The 18,889-nt window shown below is 49.1% G+C and overlaps 1 protein-coding gene across 2 annotated transcripts; it reads left to right on the forward strand.

The window, feature by feature from the left end:
• Nucleotides 1-729: 729 nt before the first annotated feature.
• On the forward strand, nucleotides 730-18,485 carry LOC777988 (myosin-7B). 2 transcript variants are annotated; one of them, XM_029833151.1, is made up of 45 exons: nucleotides 730-829; nucleotides 1,037-1,140; nucleotides 1,241-1,384; nucleotides 1,462-1,618; nucleotides 1,869-1,896; nucleotides 2,120-2,213; nucleotides 2,300-2,392; nucleotides 2,576-2,639; nucleotides 2,715-2,813; nucleotides 3,064-3,167; nucleotides 3,296-3,434; nucleotides 3,516-3,634; nucleotides 3,801-3,950; nucleotides 4,016-4,186; nucleotides 5,166-5,345; nucleotides 5,597-5,729; nucleotides 5,802-5,878; nucleotides 5,955-6,042; nucleotides 6,371-6,488; nucleotides 6,577-6,700; nucleotides 6,783-6,919; nucleotides 7,007-7,177; nucleotides 7,247-7,331; nucleotides 7,477-7,719; nucleotides 7,795-7,971; nucleotides 8,050-8,195; nucleotides 8,332-8,422; nucleotides 8,493-8,650; nucleotides 9,516-9,747; nucleotides 9,889-10,015; nucleotides 10,096-10,214; nucleotides 10,303-10,499; nucleotides 14,592-14,775; nucleotides 14,857-15,022; nucleotides 15,208-15,332; nucleotides 15,405-15,520; nucleotides 15,643-15,829; nucleotides 16,048-16,257; nucleotides 16,346-16,471; nucleotides 16,572-16,662; nucleotides 16,958-17,037; nucleotides 17,185-17,289; nucleotides 17,365-17,460; nucleotides 17,570-17,713; nucleotides 18,348-18,485. In XM_029833151.1, the coding sequence occupies exons 1-45, from the start codon at nucleotides 730-732 to the stop codon at nucleotides 18,357-18,359; spliced, it is 5,811 nt and encodes a 1,936-aa protein (XP_029689011.1). In that variant the 3' UTR covers nucleotides 18,360-18,485. The 2 variants fall into 2 exon arrangements, with proteins under 2 accessions (XP_029689011.1, XP_029689012.1); XM_029833152.1 differs by lacking the exon at nucleotides 730-829 and having other exon boundaries at nucleotides 1,055-1,140; nucleotides 1,208-1,384.
• Nucleotides 18,486-18,889: the final 404 nt, after the last annotated feature.

Below are 18,889 nucleotides of genomic sequence, written 5' to 3' on the forward strand. Positions count from 1 at the left end.
ACTCACTCACTCACTCACTCACTTCAGTGTAATTCACCTCTGCATTCTTTATTGCTGATGTCATGACCACGAAGACAAAGAAAGGTGGTGGAGCAGTTGGCTGTGCCTCTGCTACATCAGTTGGGTGGGGGGGTTAGGGTTAGGGTGGGGGGGGGGGGTGCAGCTGGTGGCACATTGATCAGATCCTGCTGTGAGCTCAATTTGGCAGCTGAGAGCTTGCGCCACAATCCAGAGTAATGTAGAAGTTAAGCCAGGTGTCTTTGGCAAAAATGCCCCATTGTTGACATGACGCTGCTCTTTGTTCTGTTTCTAATATTAACCATTTAACTAAAGCAGACGAACTCCTTAGGCTCAGCTCTGTGATCTCCACTGCAGCCTGGTGCCACCTGTGCATCACCGCAGGAGCCTGGCCAGGGTTTAAAACCCATAGCCTAAGACCAATAACAACATGCCATCTGCGTAAAGGAAACCTGAAGTGAACATCACTGACAGCTTCCTCCCAGACACTCATAAATATTGTGGACAGAAACCCAAAAGGACAGACATGAGAAATATAAATGGACAGCAACTTCTTAAGCCTTTAGCTGCATCTGCTCTGGCCCTTAGGAAATATTGTGACTGAATAAGAAGTTTGGTCTTGATGATGTAATCCAGAGTTCCAGATAATCAAGTTTGTTTCAATATAAATAGCAAAATTTGGTAGCCTGAAGAGAACTTTGTGCTTTACAGATGTCTCGGTTCCTGGATATGAAGGAGTTTGGAGATGCAGCGCGTTACCTTCGTCTCACCAACCTGGAGCACCTTGCTGCCAAGGCACAGGCCTTCGATGGTACACTGATGATATTTAATAACCGTTTCATCTGTGGTTTATTCTTAAAACAGTCACCATGGGGGCTTTTTTAAAGCCACATTTAGACGATGCTCTGTTTGTAAATGACTGTTTGCAAAAGTAACTACAGCAGATGACAAATCAGGGGGCATTTTAGCTAAGGGCTGCTGCTCAGGCACATCTGACCAACCGACTTCCTGTTGTCAGGGACAAAGCGTGTGTGGATGCCTGATGATGCTGAAGCTTATATCGAGGTGGAAGTTAAAGAGTTAAATGGAAACAAGAGCACCGTGGAGACCAAAGACGGACGTGTGAGTTTTCCAAACCTTCCTTCTTCTTCATCACCTTTCATTTGCTAATGTGAGGATCTTTCAGCAGTTGGACTGGAGACCTTAAACGTGTATTTTTCAGTTTCTCATTGTGAAAGAAGATAACCTACAGCCAATGAACCCTCCAAAGTTTGACATGATTGAGGACATGGCCATGCTGACCCATCTGAACGAAGCTTCCGTCCTCTTCAACCTGAAGCGCAGATACAGCATGTGGATGATCTACGTTAGTGCTATTTATTTCTTTATTTTCAAACGTCTGCTTGAAAATGGGGGTTTATTTGAGTTGTGCGTGTGTCTCAGACCTATTCGGGATTGTTCTGTGTAACGGTCAACCCCTACAAATGGCTGCCAGTCTACTCCACTGATGTGGTCTCAGCCTACAAAGGCCGGCGCCGTGCAGACATGCCGCCCCACATCTACGCCTTTGCTGATAACGCCTACACCGACCTGCTGCAGAGTGAGTATTGGCTGATTTGGATGCTTCCACCAAGCCAACTAAAGATAAGTGATGCCTTCAATTAAAAACCTCTGAATTTTAAAATAAACAAATAAGTTGAATGAGTCCTACAAAGGTTTGAGGCCCCACAGTCAAAGACCAGAACCATTGTTCATCTTCCGGTGCTGTTCAGTTCAGGACAGGGACCTGGTGACAGTGTAGTCTAATGAAGGAAGACTTTATCTTCATTCTTCTCCATTCTGCTCCACAGATCGTGAGAACCAGTCGATGCTGATTACGTAAGTGTCAACCACTTTGCTGAAATCACAGGTCATCCAGTGATTCTCCTCTGTCTCTTGGCTAAGATTTCCTAAAACACTCCAGCAGCTAGACTTCAGTAATACTGAGCACTAGATGAAACAGTGTTGATCCACCAGAACACAATTCAGTGGCCTGAACCCTGAATAGACCCAAACTTGAGATCAGCTCATCTGAGTGACCTTGTGTCTGTTTTCTTGTCAGTGGAGAGTCCGGTGCAGGGAAGACAGTGAACACCAAGAGGGTGATTCAGTACTTTGCCATTGTTGCAGCTTTGGGGGAAACCATAAAGAAAGGCGTGAGTTTTCCCATCAGCGTCCTGCTGCTGTCTCTACCGTTCTTCAGCCTCCGTGTTATATGATGTTGTGCTGGTTGTGTTTGCAGGGGTCTTTAGAAGACCAGATCATTGAAGCGAATCCAGCAATGGAGGCGTTTGGCAATGCCAAGACCATCCGCAATGACAACTCATCTCGCTTTGTGAGTTCACAGACGTGACAACACTTGTGAGCCGTAGCGGTTGTGATGAGGTTCAGTGGCTACTACACATCTTTCTGGCCTCCCACATGCCTGTAACGAAGATCAAAAGTAGAGAGTAACTGAAATGGTTGAGTGAGTTCTTCCAGAAGATGCTCAGGTTGTGCATCTGTTTGTGTATCTCAGGGAAAATTCATCAGAATCCATTTTGGGACAACTGGGAAGTTGGCATCGGCTGACATAGACATCTGTGAGTCTGCTCATAGCAACCACCAGCGGGCAGTGCACCACCTCTAACCCTTTATACTGTTGTTTATTTTATCAGATCTACTAGAAAAATCCAGAGTTGTGTTTCAGCAACCAGGAGAGAGAAGCTACCACATCTACTACCAGATCCTGTCCAACCACAAGCCAGAACTACAAGGTAAAGCCACCTCGCCCTACAGGAGAACTTGTAGGGGTCACAACCTGCATCAGCTCTTGTCCAACCACAGGACCTTTTCTCATCCATGATTTTAAAAATAACCTAATTTCCTCATATACTGGGACTTCTACCCATAGCATAGTATGTATGCATTTATCTATACAAGCAGTTGTAATACAAGGTTACGGAACATAGTAGCATGGCCCAATGGCAATGACAATAAACCAGTAAAATTTTGTCACCAACACAGATATGCTGCTGGTGACGACCAACCCCTATGACTATCACTTCTGCTCCCAGGGAGAGACCAAAGTGGACAGCATCAGTGATGGAGAGGAGTTGAAGCTCACCGATGTACACACACACACACTCACACACACACACACACACACATACACACACACACACACACACACACACACACACACACACAGAGTCAGACTGTTTCCTAATTTTTACCTCTGTTTCACATGCGTGGACAGCATGCTATGGATACGTTGGGCTTCACAACAGAGGAGAAGTATGGCTGCTACAAGATAGTTGGAGCCATCATGCACTTTGGGAACATGAAGTTCAAGAAAAAGCAGAGAGAGGAGCAGGCCGAGGCTGATGGCACTGAGAGTACGAGAGTAAAATGGCACGACCGTGCAAGAGGTGAAAGCCAGCAGCACGACAGCTCAGATGATGTGTGTTTGTGTGCAGGCGTGGACAAGGCCGCCTATCTGATGGGTATTAGCTCTGCTGAGCTGCTAAAAGGGCTGCTAAACCCCCGTGTTAAGGTTGGAAATGAGTATATCGTGAAAGGACAGACAGTGGAGCAGGTAATGGATCTTTATTCCTTTCAAAGCATCAGTCAGCGACCAACCCGTCATTGTTTCAATAATCAACAGACTCATCACTGTTACTTTAATAATGGTTCTAAATGTTTGTGGGTGTGTGTGTGTCTGTGTGTGTGTGTGTGTGTGTGGGGGGGGGGGGGGGGGGTAGGTTAACTACGCAGTGGCAGCCCTGGCCAAAGCCACATATGACCGCATGTTTAAGTGGCTGGTGGGTCGAATCAACTCCTCGTTGTCCACCTCTCTGCCTCGTCAGTACTTCATCGGCGTCCTCGACATTGCTGGCTTTGAGATCTTTGAGGTACAGAGGAGATGATATGAGGATGTCACTTTGGCGTCTGGCTCATGATTTCTCTCTTTTTGCAGTTGAACAGCTTTGAGCAGCTGTGTATCAACTTCACCAACGAGAAGCTGCAGCAGTATTTCAACCATCACATGTTCATCTTAGAGCAGGAGGAGTACAGGGTGGAGGGCATAGAATGGACATTCATCGACTTTGGTTTGGACTTGCAGGCCTGCATAGACCTCATAGAGAGGGTTTGTATGCATGTATGTGTGCGTGTGTATGTTGTGTGTGCACGCATGCCCCCGCGCATGTCAATCAATCATTAAATCAATCTTTATTTATATAGCATCTTTTATAATCAAATTTGTCTCTAGACCCTTTCCAGAATCCCAGGGCCATTCCTTGACATGACTGTTTAGATAATTGTAATCAGGGGAGACAGTCAGGTGGAAAGTGTTAAACACCCATTGTAAAACTGGACAGCATAGTTTAGTTGTGTTAAGTTTATCTGCCGGAAGAATCAAATCAAATCAATCTTTATTTATATAGCGTCTTTTACAATCAAAATTGTTTCAAGGCGCTTTCCAGAATCCCAGGGCCTAACCCCAGACAAGCAACAGTGGCAAGAAAAACTCCCCTTTAACAAGAAGAAACCTTGAGCAGGACCAGGCTTATGTAGGGAGGGAGGACCCTCCTGCTGATGGGGGAGGACTGGGTAGAGAGAGAGGAGAAGGGGGGAGGACAGGTAGAGGATAGAATGGAGAGGAGAAGAAAGGAGAGGAGAGGACAGGAGGGGGAGGAGAGAGGAGAGGAGAGGAGAGGAGAGGAGAGGAGAGGAGAGGAGAGGAGAGGAGAGGAGAGGAGAGGAGAGGAGAGGAGAGGAGAGGAGAGGAGAGGAGAGGAGAGGAGAGGAGAGGAGAGGAGGCCACCTGACAGAGGCCTGTCAGGTGATTTCTGTTCCAACACATCTGTTTAATTATGGAGCAGAAGAGTAAATGAGTTGGCTGATGGGGAACATTCATTATCCACATCCAACACACTGACAAACCGTCAGAAAACCAGTCTGTGTGTGTGTGTGTATGTGTGTGTGTGTGTGCGTGTGTGTGTGCGTGTGTGTGTGTGTGTGTGTATGGATCAGTCATTTCTGTGTTGTTCCACTAATGAGGTTTTGTAGGTTGAACAAAGGAAAATATAAAACACTTACATAAACAAAGGATCTGTTATTTTCAGCCACTGGGTATTCTGTCCATCCTGGAGGAGGAGTGCATGTTTCCCAAGGCTACGGACCACAGCTTCAAAACCAAACTGTACGACAACCATCTGGGCAAGTCGCCCAACTTCCAACGGCCGAGACTGGACAAGAAGCGTAAATACGAGACTCATTTCGAGGTGGTTCACTATGCCGGAGTGGTGGGTATCAGCCTGAGATCTTTCTGTGTGCACACCCAGGACGCATTGTTGAGTTTGAAATTCAAAAATATGCCTTGCCTTGAAATTTTGGTCAGGTTAGCTGTCATTTATTGCTATTTTGCCTTCAATCCCCAAATGCCAAAAGGACATTTCAGTATTCCATATCCAAGCCAGCAGCACTACAGCAGTTGTCAGGTTTCAGTTGGGTAACAAATTACTTAAGAATCACAGTTGGTTTCATTTCATTCCAGGTGCCGTACAATATATTGGGCTGGCTGGACAAAAATAGAGACCCTCTAAATGAGACCGTGGTGGCAGTGTTCCAGAAATCGGCCAATAAACTGATGGCTGGAATCTTTGAGAGCTACATCCGCTCTGACATGGGTACTTAGCCAAACCGACGGCAACGCAACATGCCTGCTGGCAATAAAGAGCCATGTTTTTCTGTCTCTTCAGTTGGGGATCCTAAATCTCAACCCAAACAGAGGAAGAGAAAAGCAGCTTCCTTCCAGACAGTTTCACAGCTCCACAAGGTGAGCAAAAGAGTGGAAAAAGCCATCCAGACTGAGGCTAGAAATGGGTAAAAACTGTCTTTTGTTACAAATACAGGAGAATCTGAACAAGCTGATGGCAAACCTGCGCAGCACTCAGCCCCACTTTGTGCGCTGCATCATTCCTAACGAGTCCAAGAATCCAGGTGAGAGTAGACTGATAAGAATTTCTGGAACCAGAAAAACCAGAACATAAACCAGAACATATAACAGGTTAAATTGCTCATTTCGTTCAACAGCATCATCCAAAAGGTGAAGTTATTACGAGTAAATTACTAGAGCTAGTAATAAATATATATACATTATCAGGCAGATTTGCTCTGAGGGATCTGGAGGGTCAGGGCTTCAAAAATCCTTGGAAGAAAAGTGTCAGTTAATTACCTACTGACATGATGGATGATGACATGATGGATGATGTCAAAATCTGAGATTAATCCAATGCGTGTTTTAATCTGTTTGTTCTCCGATCTCCAGGTGTGATGGATCCCTTCTTAGTCCTTCATCAGCTGAGGTGCAACGGTGTCCTTGAGGGCATCAGGATTTGCAGAAAAGGATTCCCCAACCGAATACTTTACGCTGAGTTCAAACAACGGTTGGCCCAAAACCTGCAATCACACAAACTCAAGGTTGAATTTGGGCTATTCAAACCTCCGGTAATGTGTTATCGTTACTTTTCTCAGGTATCGCATCTTGAATTCGTCTGCAATTCCGGAAAGTTCCTTTGTGGACAGCAGGAAAGCAGTGGAGAAGTTGCTGGGCTCGCTGGACATTGACCATAGCCAGTACAAGTTTGGACAAACCAAAGTAGGAAAACTGCGATTAATGTCAGATGACCATTATTGGCAAAAGTGATGAGGTTTGGTTATGAGCTCCCTTCTTCTCTCAGGTGTTTTTCAAGGCGGGACTGCTGGGTCTCCTGGAAGACATGAGAGATGCCCGCCTGTCTGAGATCCTCACCATCGTCCAGGCCATGGCCAGGGGAAGGCTAATGAGGTTGGAACGAGACAAGATGTTGCTGCAAAGGTGAGCGTATGAAGAGTGCCAGTAGCTCCTCTGAAGGTGATGGACGCTGTGTCTACATGGTCTGAAGACCGAAAATGTTGTCCTCAGGGATGCTGTGAAGGTCGTCCAGTTCAACCTCAGGGCGTTCTTCTCTGTGAGGACCTGGCTATGGATGATGTTGTTTTATAAACTTCGGCCCATGCTGAGAAGTGCCCAGGTGGAAAAAGAACTGACGGCTCTTAATGAAAATTTCACCAAATTAAAAGATGCTTTCGACAGGTTCGTCTCAGCAAAACGAAGCCAGTTTTGTACTCGGTGTTCTTTCATTCTCGTGCATTTTCCTAACAGGTGTGACGTAAAGCGTCAGGAGGCGGAGGATCGACAGGTGGTTTTGATTCAGGAGAAGAATGACCTGGCTCTGCAGCTCCAAGCTGTAAGTCATGCTGATGTTGGGATGTGTTTGTATCATATAAAGCTTTGGCTTATCCAGTCTCAGCCAGAAAGCCTTTAACAGAGCGGTGGAGAGCCATGGCAGCAGTGCCCAGGATAAAACCTGTGCACTTTCCATTTAACTCCAGGAGCAGGACAACCTAGAAGATGCAGAAGACCGTTGCAACCAACTGATTCAGTCCAAAATTGCTCAGGAGGCTAAACTTAAGGAGTTCCAGGAGCGTCTGGAAGATGAGGAGGAGGTGAACTCCAAGCTGGCATCCCAGAAACGTCAGCTAGAGGAAGAGGTAACATCCCTGAAGAGAGACGTGGATGATCTTGAAATGACTCTGGCTAAAGTGGAGAAAGACAGACATGGAGTGGAGAACAAGGTGGGCAAACAAGCTCTTCAGAATCAGAGTACTGACTGGGGAGCTTAGTAAGTTTGATTTTGGATTTTGATCCAGGTGAAGAACCTGTCGCAAGAGATGACGGTTCTGGATGAAACCATAGCATCTCTGAACAGAGAGAAAGTTGCTCTGCAGAACGCCCACAAACAGGTTTTGAATGACCTTCAGGCACAAGAGGACAAAGCCAACATGCTGGTGAAGGCAAAAGTTCGACTGGAGCAACAAATTGACAGTGTAAGAGAAGATGTGTTGAGTCAGTTGTTCTCTGAGCTCCAGCCTGGTTTCTGACCGCTCCCATTTTGATCTCCACAGGTTGAAAGTTCTCTGGAATTGGAGAAGAAAGCACGGATTGATCTGGAACGGACCAAACGCAAGCTGGAAGGAGATCTGAAGTTGTCTATGGACTCACTGAAGGATTTTGAGAACCAAAAGGAAGAACTTGAGGACAGACTGAAAAAGTATAAAAAACACCTCTGAATTTGGTGGATCCAAGTCCTGTTTGGTATTATTCACCTCACAGAGTTCATGTTCATACACAGTTCTTAGTTTTAATGAATGGATCTGGTTCCTCCTTTTCTCTTTCACTCTCCAAAGAAAAGACATTGAGCTGGCTCATCTTCAGGCCAAAATCGAAGATGAGCAGAGTTTGGTCGTTCAACTTCAGAAGAGACTGAAGGAATTTCAGGTTTGTCAGACTAATCCAGACCACAAATCCATCCCTTCGGCTGCTACAGCTGTGCATTTCAATCCCTCAGACTCGTATTGAAGAGCTGGAGGAGGCGTTGGAGGCTGAGAGGGCCTATCGTACCAAAGCTGAGCGTCAGAGGAACGATATGGCACGAGAGCTGGAGGAGCTGGGAGAAAAATTAGAGGAGGCAGGAGGAGCCTCTGCTGCTCAGATTGCTCTCAACAGGTGATCGCCTTCCCCAGCTCATACAATGAGAACTACTTTATGCAATGATCTCTCTATATTTGTTTGAAATACATCAAAAATACATTAAATACGTTATGCATTTAGCACCAGTGGGCCAAAGTTCTGCCTGGTTGTCTATTGTTCATCCATTCATCTATCCTTCTTCTACCACCTATCAAGGGTTGGGTCAGGGGGCAGTAGCCTAAGCATAGGAAGGCCTGGTCTTCCTTCTCCCCAGCCACATCATTTGACTCTTCTGGGGAGGGGATCCTCTGAAACTAGATGGGAGACATAGTCCCTCCATCATACTCTGGGCCTTCTCCTGGTGGGAGATACATCTCACCAGGGAGGAGGTCCAGGGGGCATCCTAGTCAGATGTCGGAGCTTCTTGGCCGTGTTTTTTTAGGACACTCCCGACAGCTTGTGACCATAGGTGAGGGTAGAATCTTAGGTAAATACAGAGAATTGTCTTTTGACTCAGCACCTTCTTTGTCAGCAGCCCGATAAAGCCCCAGAACTACATCATCTGCAGAGAGCAGATACCAGAGTCCTTTAGTCTTTACAAATCCAACTTAGTGACAGAAATGAGGGCCACTCTCTGATGCCGTGTCAAGCCAGTCAGGCCCTGTACAAGGTTGACCACCTTCTGAAGGCGTAGAGCTGGTCCACTTCTATGGGGAGGAATAAAGCCCTACTGCTCCTTCTGAATTTGGGGGTGTACAATTTGAAGGACCTTCCCTTCCACAACTCCTGAAACCCTGTGATCCCCCTAGTTGGAACATCCGGTGTCCTTTCTTAAAGAGAGAGACCACCCCCTTTCAAATTCATTCACACTCAGGCAAACAAGGTTCTTACTGTCAAACAGGAAGAGGGACGCCGATTTCCTGAAGGTACGTAGGGAGCTTGAGGAGGCGGGACTTCACCATGAGGCTACAACCGCATCTCTGAGAAAGAAGCACTCGGAGACAGTGGCAGAGCTCAGTGAGCAGATGGACACTCTTCAGAGAGCCAAACAAAAGCTGGAGAAGGAGAAAGCGGAGCTCCGGCTGGAGACCGACGACCTTTCTGCCAACGTGGAGCAACTGACCAGGGCAAAGGTAGAAACGAAATTACCTCAAAAAAGTCCATAGATGCTTAAAAAAGTTCCCGCTTGGGTCAAAGTAAATATGTGTGCGTGCGTGCGTGCGTGCGTGCGTGTGTGCGTGCGTGTGTGTGTGCGTTTGTGTGTGTGTGTGTAGGCAGTTGTGGAAAAGATGTGCAGGGCTTCTGAGGACCAGCTAAATGAAAGCAAGAACAGAGCGAACGAGCTACAGAGACAACTGACTGAAGTGTCTGCTCAGAAAGCTCGAGCGCTCTCGGAAACCGGTAGAGAACACACAGTAATCCATACCATAATAATATGTAGATAATAGAAGGAATGGGTGATTTTCTTTTCTTTGGTCCAGCGGAGGTGAGTCGGCGTCTGGAGGAGCGGGACTCTCTGATTGGTCAGCTCCAGCGCTCCAAGGCTGGCCTGATTCAGAACTATGAAGACATGAAGAAGCAGCAGGAGGAGGAGAGCAAAGTAAGCACAGACCTGAATGAGGGACAGTCGTCCCCCGTGTCTTTGGCGTGGCTTTTGACTATTTCATCAGGTCTATGTGTGGTTTCAGGCTCGTGTCAGTTTGGCTCACGCGTTGCAGTCGTCCCGCCACGACTGCAGCCTCTTGAGGGAGCAGCTGGAGGAAGAGCAGGAGGCCAAGGCAGAATTGCAGAGGGCGCTGTCCAACGCCAACACTCAAGTGGTTCAGTGGAGAACCAAATACGAGACTGAAGCGGTGCTGAGAATAGAGGAGCTGGAAGATGCAAAGTAAGGCTTGGAACAGCTGATCAGTCGGTCAACGGCTGCCGATGGCTGGAAATGGCTTCGCAGATGTTTAACCTGTCATCGTCTCCAGGAAAAAGTTTTTATTTGTGGGTGTTGAAAGGCCGACTCCAATGTGGCAGAAAAGCATGTGTCCGGTTTTACAAGAAGGTTCTAGTAAAGTGGGCTACCACCTTATCGTGGTGGAGGGGTTTGCGTGTCCCAATGATCCCAGGAGCTCCGTTGCCTGGGGCTATATGCCCCTGGTAGGGCCACCCATGGCAAACAGGTCCTAGGTGAGGGATCAGACGAAGCGTAGCCCAGACCCCCCTGATGATGAATAACAACATTGGTACCAAGTTTCCCTTGCCCGGATGCGGGTCACCGGGGCCCCCTCCTGGAGCCAGGCCTGGGGGTGGGGCACGTTGGCGAGCGCCTGGTGGCCGGACCTCTGCCCATGGAGTCCGGCCGGGCACAGCCCGAAGAGGCAACATGGGACCCCCTTCCCGTGGGCTCACCACCTGCAGGAGGGGCCAAGGGGGTCGGGTGCATTGTGTTTTGGGTAGAGGCCGGAGGCAGGGACCTTGGCGGTCTGATTCCCGGCTGCACAAACTGGCTCTAGGGACATGGAATGTCACCTCTCTGGTGGGAAAGGAGCCTGAGTTGGTGCGCGAGGTTGAGAAGTTCCGACTAGATATAGTTGGCCTCACCTCGATGCACGGCAAGGGCTCTGGAACCAGTCTTCTTGAGAGGGGTTGGACTCTCTACCACTCTGGAGTTGCCGATGGTGAGAGGCGACGAGCAGGGGTGGCAATTCTGGTTGCTCCCCAGCTCAGTGCCTGTGTATTGGAGTTTACCCCGGTGGATGAGAGGGTAGCCTCCCTTCGCCTTCGGGTGGGGGGACGGATCCTGACTGTTGTTTGTGCCTATGGTCCAAACAGCAGTTCAGCGTATCCACCCTTTTTGGAGTCCTTAGAGGGAGTGCTGGAGAGTGCCCCTTCTGGGGGCTCCCTCGTCCTCCTGGGTGACTTCAATGCTCACGTTGGCAATGACAGTGTGACCTGGAGAGGTGTGATTGGGAAGAACGGCCCCCCTGATCTGAACCCGGGTGGTGTTTTGTTATTGGACTTCTGTGCTCGTCTCAGATTGTCCATAACGAACACCTTGTTCAGACATAAAGGCGTCCACATGTGCACTTGGCACCAGGACGCCTTAGGCCGCAGATCGATGATCGACTTTGTGGTTGTGTCATCGGATTTGCGACTGCATGTTCTGGACACTCAGGTGAAGAGAGGGGCGGAGCTGTCAACTGATCACCACCTGGTGGTGAGTTGGCTCCGATGGTGGGGAAGGATGCCGGACAGACCTGGCAGGCCCAAACGTGTTGTGAGGGTCTGCTGGGAACGCCTGGCAGAGTCCCCTGTCAGAAGGAGCTTCAACTCACGCCTCCGGGAGAGCTTTGACCATGTCCCGGGGGAGGCGGAGGACATTGAGTCCGAGTGGACCGTGTTCCGTGCCTCCATTGTTGAGGCAGCTGACCGGTGCTGTGGCCGCAAGGTGGTTGGTGCCTGTCATGGCGGCAATGCCCGAACCCGCTGGTGGACACCAGCGGTGAGGGATGCCGTCAAGCTGAAGAAGGAGTCGTATCGGGCCTTACTGGCCTGTGGGACTCCTGAGGCAGCAGATGGGTACCGGCGTGCCAAGCGGAGTGCAGCTACGGCGGTTGCCGAGGCAAAGACTCGGGCATGGGAAGAGTTCGGTGAGGCCATGAAGAACGACCTTCGGACGGCCTCGAAAAGGTTCTGGACCACCATCCGGCGTCTGAGGAGGGGGAAGCAGTGCACTGTCAACACTGTGTATAGTGGTGATGGTGTGCTGCTGACCTCAACTCGGGATGTTGTGGATCGGTGGAAGGAATACTTCGAGGACCTCCTCAATCCCACCAACACGCCTTCCAGTGAGGAAGTAGGGCCTGGGGACCTGGAGATGGGCTCTCGTATCTCCGGGGCTGAAGTTGCCGAGGTAGTCAAAAAACTCCTCGGTGGCAAGGCCCCGGGGGTGGATGAGATCCGCCCAGAGTTCCTTAAGGCTCTGGATGTTGTAGGGCTGTCGTGGTTGACTCGACTCTGCAACATCGCGTGGACATCGGGGGCAGTGCCGCTGGATTGGCAGACCGGGGTGGTAGTCCCTCTTTTTAAGAAGGGGGACCGGAGGGTGTGTTCCAACTATAGGGGGATCACACTCCTCAGCCTCCCTGGTAAGGTCTATTCAGGGGTACTGGAGAGGAGGGTCCGCCGGATAGTCGAACCTCGGATTCAGGAGGAGCAATGTGGTTTTCGTCCTGGATGTGGAACAGTGGACCAGCTCTACACCCTCAGCAGGGTCTTCGAGGGTGCATGGGAGTTTGCCCAACCAGTCCACATGTGTTTTGTGGACTTGGAGAAGGCATTCGACCGTGTCCCTCGGGGGGTCCTGTGGGGGGTCCTCCGAGAGCATGGGGTGTCGGGCCCGCTGATACGGGCTGTCCGCTCCCTGTACGATCGGTGCCAGAGTTTGGTCCGAATTGCTGGCAGTAAGTCGAACTCGTTTCCGGTGAGGGTTGGCCTCCGCCAGGGCTGCCCTTTGTCACCGATTCTGTTCATAATTTTTATCGACAGAATTTCTAGGTGCCGTCATGGTATTGAGGGGATCCGGTTTGGTGACCTCAGGATCGGGTCTCTGCTTTTTGCGGATGATGTGGTCCTGTTGGCGTCATCGGCCCGTGACCTCCAACTATCACTGAATCGGTTCGCCACCGCATGTGAAGCAGCTGGGATGAGAATCAGCACCTCCAAATCCGAGGCCATGGTTCTCAACCGGAAAAAGGTGGAGTGCCTTCTCCGGGTAAAGGAGGAGATCCTGCCCCAAGTGGAGGAGTTTAAGTACCTCAGGGTCTTGTTCACGAGTGAGGGAAGAATGGAGCGGGAGATCGACAGGCGGATCGGTGCGGCATCCGCAGTAATGCGGACTCTGCACCGGTCCGTTGTGGTGAAGAGAGAGCTGAGCCGAAAGGCGAAGCTCTCGATTTACCGGTCGATCTTCGTTCCTACCCTCACCTATGGCTTTGGGTAATGACCGAAAGAACAAGATCACGGGTACAAGCGGCTGAAATGAGCTTCCTCCGTAGGGTGGCTGGGCTCTCCCTTAGAGATAGGGTTAGAAGCTCTGCCATCCGGGAGGAGCTCGGAGTAGAGTCGCTGCTCCTCCGCGTTGAGAGGAGCCAGATGGGGTGGCTTGGGCATCTAGTCAGGATGCCCCCTGGACGCCTCCCTGGTGAGGTGTTCAGGGCATGTCCCTCTGGTAGGAGACCCCCGGGGAGACCCAGGACACGTTGGAGAGACTATGTCTCTCGACTGGCCTGGGAACGCCTGGGGATCCCTCCGGATGAGCTGGAGGAGGTAGCTGGGGAGAGGGAAGTCTGGGCTTCTCTCCTTAGGCTGCTGCCCCCGCGACCCGACCCCGGATAAGCGGTAGAGGATGGATGGATGGATGGATGGTTCTAGTAAAGAATAAGGGACCCCCACACATGGTCAGGAGTGGACGAGGGTAGCTATTGTAGGCTGCTAACGCTGGCATGCCGACTTAATGAGCCCCCACTACTGCATTGCTCGCAGTAATTTGTTGATTGCAGGTAATTTGCTGCTTGCAGGTAGTTTTCTGCTTGCAGGTAACTTGCTGCTTGCAGGTCATTTGCTGCTCGCAGGTAGTTTTCTGCTTGCAGGTAGTTTGCTGCTTGCAGGTAATTTGCTGCTTGCAGGTAGTTTGCTGCTTGCAGGTCATTTGCGGCTTGCAGGTAGTTTGCTGCTTGCAGGTCGTTTGCAGTGCCAATGTTGTGTGAGTCACGATCACGTCAGTGTCAGAGCTTAAAAAAATTAAAAATGAGAAATGCAACATGTTTAACAGCACGTTGTCACGGGAGTGTTGCTTTAGCCTTATTCACCAAATACATTGTATTGTACTTGATGAATCATGACCAGAGCAATATTTCATTGATTTTTTTTTAGACATGAGCCTGACGCCAACATCACAGTTCTGTTGATTTTCCATTGCTGATTGTAGGAAGAAGTTAGTGGTCAAGCTGCAGAGTCTTGAGGAGGCCATAGGAGCATCTCAGGCCAAATGTTCCTCGCTGGAGAAAACCAAGCAGAGTTTGCAGATCGAGATCGAAGACCTGGGGATTGAACTCGAGAGATCCAACTCTTCTAATCAGGCTCTGGAGAAAAAGCAGCGCAACATTGACAAGGTCAGCAGCAGCAGCACCAACATCGTGCACCTGGCCTGAGAGGAGCTACAGAACGATGCCATGTCTTTGCTTTTTCATCAGCTGTTGAGTGACTGGAGGCTGAGGTTTGAGGAAAGCCAGATGGAGCTGGAGGCATCCCAGACAGAATCCCGCAGTCTCAGCACTGAACTTTTCAAGCAGAAGAACTGCTATGAGGAAGCTCTCGACCACCTGGAGACAATCAAACGTGAAAACAGGAACCTACAAGGTAGCTTCTGCCAGCACTTACTTACCCTCCAAAATGACTTTCAAAGACTCGGAGGATCAACGCTCGTTAATGATGCGTCCACATTGAGGACGCTAGATGATGCATCGCCAACGCTGCAGGCCTTAGTGAAAGGTCACTGAAGGTCATCGCGTGCCATTGTTGACTGAAAAATTGTTTGGTTGCAGAGGAGATTGCTGACCTGACTGATCAGATCAGCCAAGGAGGAAAGACCATCCATGAGCTGGAGCGAATGAAGAAGATCCTGGATGTGGAGAAGAGTGACATCAGAGCAGCTCTGGAGGAGGCAGAGGTAAGAACCCATCCAGCGTCTCCTCCCTGCCAACCCAACTGCTTCTAAAACCAGCTGTATTTTACCCTTCAGGGGACTCTGGAACATGAGGAGAGCAAAATCCTGCGATTTCAGATGGAACTGCAGCAGATAAGGACTGAGATGGAGCGAAGGGTTGCAGATAAAGAGGAGGAGATAGACAACCTGAGGTAACAATACACTGTAAACAGACTGAAGCTCAATGTGAAAATGTACTCATTTATGTTCTTTAAAAGAACATTCTGAGTTATAAATGAATGCTGAAAACCACTGTGCTGCTGACTAAACACAGGCGGAACCACCAGCGCTCGCTGGAGATGATGCAGACCAACCTGGAAGCCGAAGTCCGTGGGCGCAGCGAAGCTGTTCGTCTGAGAAAGAAGATGGAAGCTGACTTGAATGAGATGGAGATTCAGCTGGAACATGCTAACAGACAGGCAGCAGAGAGCCAGAGGATCAACAGACACCTGCAGACACAGGTAGACTCGCCTGATGAGGGCCTCTGCGGAGTAGATCCTCCATAACCGAGGCCACAGCTAAGAGACGTGCTGCCAGGACACCAGCGCAGTCCTGAACGGTGAACGGCAGTAGTCGTAGTTCCTCCATTGGGCTTTATCTAAATGAATTATGAAGGTCTTCATCTTCAGGCTGAGCTGAGGCTGCTTCCTGTGAGTGACTGCTGCTTGTCGCTGTGCAGGTGAAGGAACACCAACTGGAACTGGATGAGAAGCTCTACTTGCTCAGTCAGCTGAAAGAACAGATCGTCATGCTGGAGCGGCGTTGTTCTCTGCTGACGGCCGAGGAGGAGGAGCTGCGTGGGATCCTGGAGCAGACCGACCGATCCCGCAAGGTGGCCGAACACGAGCTAGTGGAGGTGGCGGAGACGGTTAACCTGCTCACCAAGCAGGTACAGGTTCAAAGGCCCTGGGTGGTAACAAACCCATGTGCAGGACTCCATCTCCACTGGCCCTTTTCTGACTGCTCCCTGGCTTCAGAACACGGGTTTGGCCAGCCAGAAGAAGAAAATCGAAGCCGATCTGTCTGTTCTCAGCGGGGAGGTAGAAGACGTCTTGCAGGAGAGACGCAGTACTGAAGAACATGCCAAGAAAGCCCTCACTGATGTCAGTCTGGCCTCTCTTTGTGCTTTCCTGTTCTTGTGAAAGGAAAACGTATAGCTGCTCTGATGCATGTGTGTGTGTGTGTGTGTGTGTGTGTGTGCAGGCTGCACTGATGGCAGAGGAGCTGAAGAAAGAGCAGGACAGCAGCAGCATGCTGGAGAGAATAAAAAAGAATATGGCTTCCACAATAAAAGGTAGCATCTCTACGTCTCTGGTGAAAACTGGGAATGGGCCTGATCACTGCAGGGGGAAGGTGCTGGGTCCAGACTAAACTACTCCACCAGTAGAACAGAGAACATAGCAGGTTATTCAAAACAGAAGATAGATGCAGGCGGAGCAAGATAGTCCCAGTTTCTTGGCTTCTGTAGCCGTTCAAAATTCTGGTCTCTCATCAGTGACAGATGACAGTTGCCACCTTCAGCAAACCTGCACTTCATCGCTCCAGGAGTAATAGCTGCAAGGAAATGAACGGTTTTAATGTGTCTGTAGAGCTGCAGGTCAAACTGGACGAGGTGGAGCAGATGGCCCTGAAGGGAGGAAAGAAAGAGCTTCATCAATTAGAGGGAAGGGTGAGTGCACACAACAGTGTGTGTGTGTGTGTGTGTGTGTGTGTGTGTGTGTACGCTGCATTCCTGAAATCCTGACTTTAATATGTCGCCCAAAATGTTGGAGTGCCTTCTTAAATTTGAGTATAAGGGTTTCTAAACTGTGTCCAGGTGAGAGAGCTCCAGACAGAGCTGATGGTGGAGCAGAAGAGGAGCGAGGACTACCAGAAAGGTGTCCGCCGATACGAGAGGAGATGCAGAGAGTTGACCTACCAGGTTTGCACATCCCTGATGTTTCCATTCAGGATGTCCAGAAATTGTGTTGCTCACCCTTTCAACTTCTCTCTGCAGACTGAGGAAGACAACAAGACTCTGCTCAGGATGCAGGACCTGGTCAATAAACTTCAGACCAAAGTCAAAAGCTATAAACGACAAGCTGAGGATGCAGTGAGTGTTTATTACAATCATATACCATACCATATATGTGAAGATAAGGTATAAGTAGAATTAGCCAAAGTTCCTTCACACTGCCGCTGTTCTCGCGTGTGTCCGCCAGGAGGAGCAAGTGAGCTGTAGCACAGTCAGGTTCAGAAAGGTTCAACATGAGCTGGATGAAGCTGAGGAGCGAGCAGAGATTGCAGAGACCACAGTCAACAAGCTGCGGATCCGAACTCGTGAGCACACCAGCAAAGTTTCCATAGTGAGCTGCTTTACTTCCTTCAGACTGGATCATCTAGAGCAGGGGTCGGCAACCCGCGGCTCTGGAGCCACATGCGGCTCTTTGGCGCCGCCCTAGTGGCTCCATGGAGCTTTTTCAAAAATATGAAAATGGAAATTGTTTTAATATAATTTCTGTAGGAGGAAAAACGTGACAAATATTCTATTCTATATGTTTTCCAATGCTGTATACATGCTGTGTATAATAAATATTTAATTTCAACATCTTATTATAATGGAAGTTAAACTTAAAGCGCCATCGTACAGCAGAGTGGCCACGTGGAGCGTCATTCTCTGCAGGATGCTGCAGGGAAAATAAACATTTCATTATGAACGCTGATTATGTATTTGTAGCCTACTTCTCATATTGATAGTAAGCTAAAATGGCTAATATAGACACTTACAGCATGTGTTGCCTTTATTATAAGCCCTATATAAGGCTTTTCATTTTTTGCGGCTCCAGGCAGATTTGTATCTTGTTTTTATGGTCCAATATGGCTCTTCCAACATTTTGGGTTGCCGACCCCTGATCTAGAGTCTAGATTCTAGACTCTGACGTTTGCATCTCCTCTGTCAACGTTCGGCCTGTCTGAGTTGCTCTCGCTGTCTTTCTGCAGGTCGCTGACTGAAGCCGTCGTGTCTTCCAGGTGTCATGATGTGCTCGATGAGGTCACCTGACTGATGTGTTGACTTTTGTGTTTTTGTCTGACGTGTTTGTGCTGCTTCTAGTACCAAAGCGGGGTGGCAAAGGTGGTGAAGGGAGTCTGGGGCCAGATTTGCTGTCTGAGTAAAGCACAACTCGTGTTTGTGCCACAACACCTGGAAACTGGAACAGCAGCTTCCTCTTCCTGTCAGGCTCTGAATTCTGGGTGTCAACATTATTCAAAATGGGTCTTTAATCGCTTATTAGCCTGCTGCTTTATCCAAATCAGTATTCGCTGTTGTCATGGGAATTGTCGCAGTAACAATATAAGTCAGCACTCTGGGAATTTCAGTAATTCTCCTGTTGAAATGAAATATTCCATGAAAGCGCCACTATTAAAAGGTCTGGATGGTTTTGTGATCATATTTGCATTTATTTTAATGACGGATAAATCTGTGAAGTCCATATTTAAGTCAAATTGGTGACTAAATTAACCCACATGTCTCTGAGCATCGC

The sequence above is a fragment of the Takifugu rubripes genome, chromosome 3 (genome assembly GCF_901000725.2).
Source record: "Takifugu rubripes chromosome 3, fTakRub1.2, whole genome shotgun sequence".
Classification (NCBI taxonomy): Eukaryota; Metazoa; Chordata; class Actinopteri; order Tetraodontiformes; family Tetraodontidae; genus Takifugu; species Takifugu rubripes.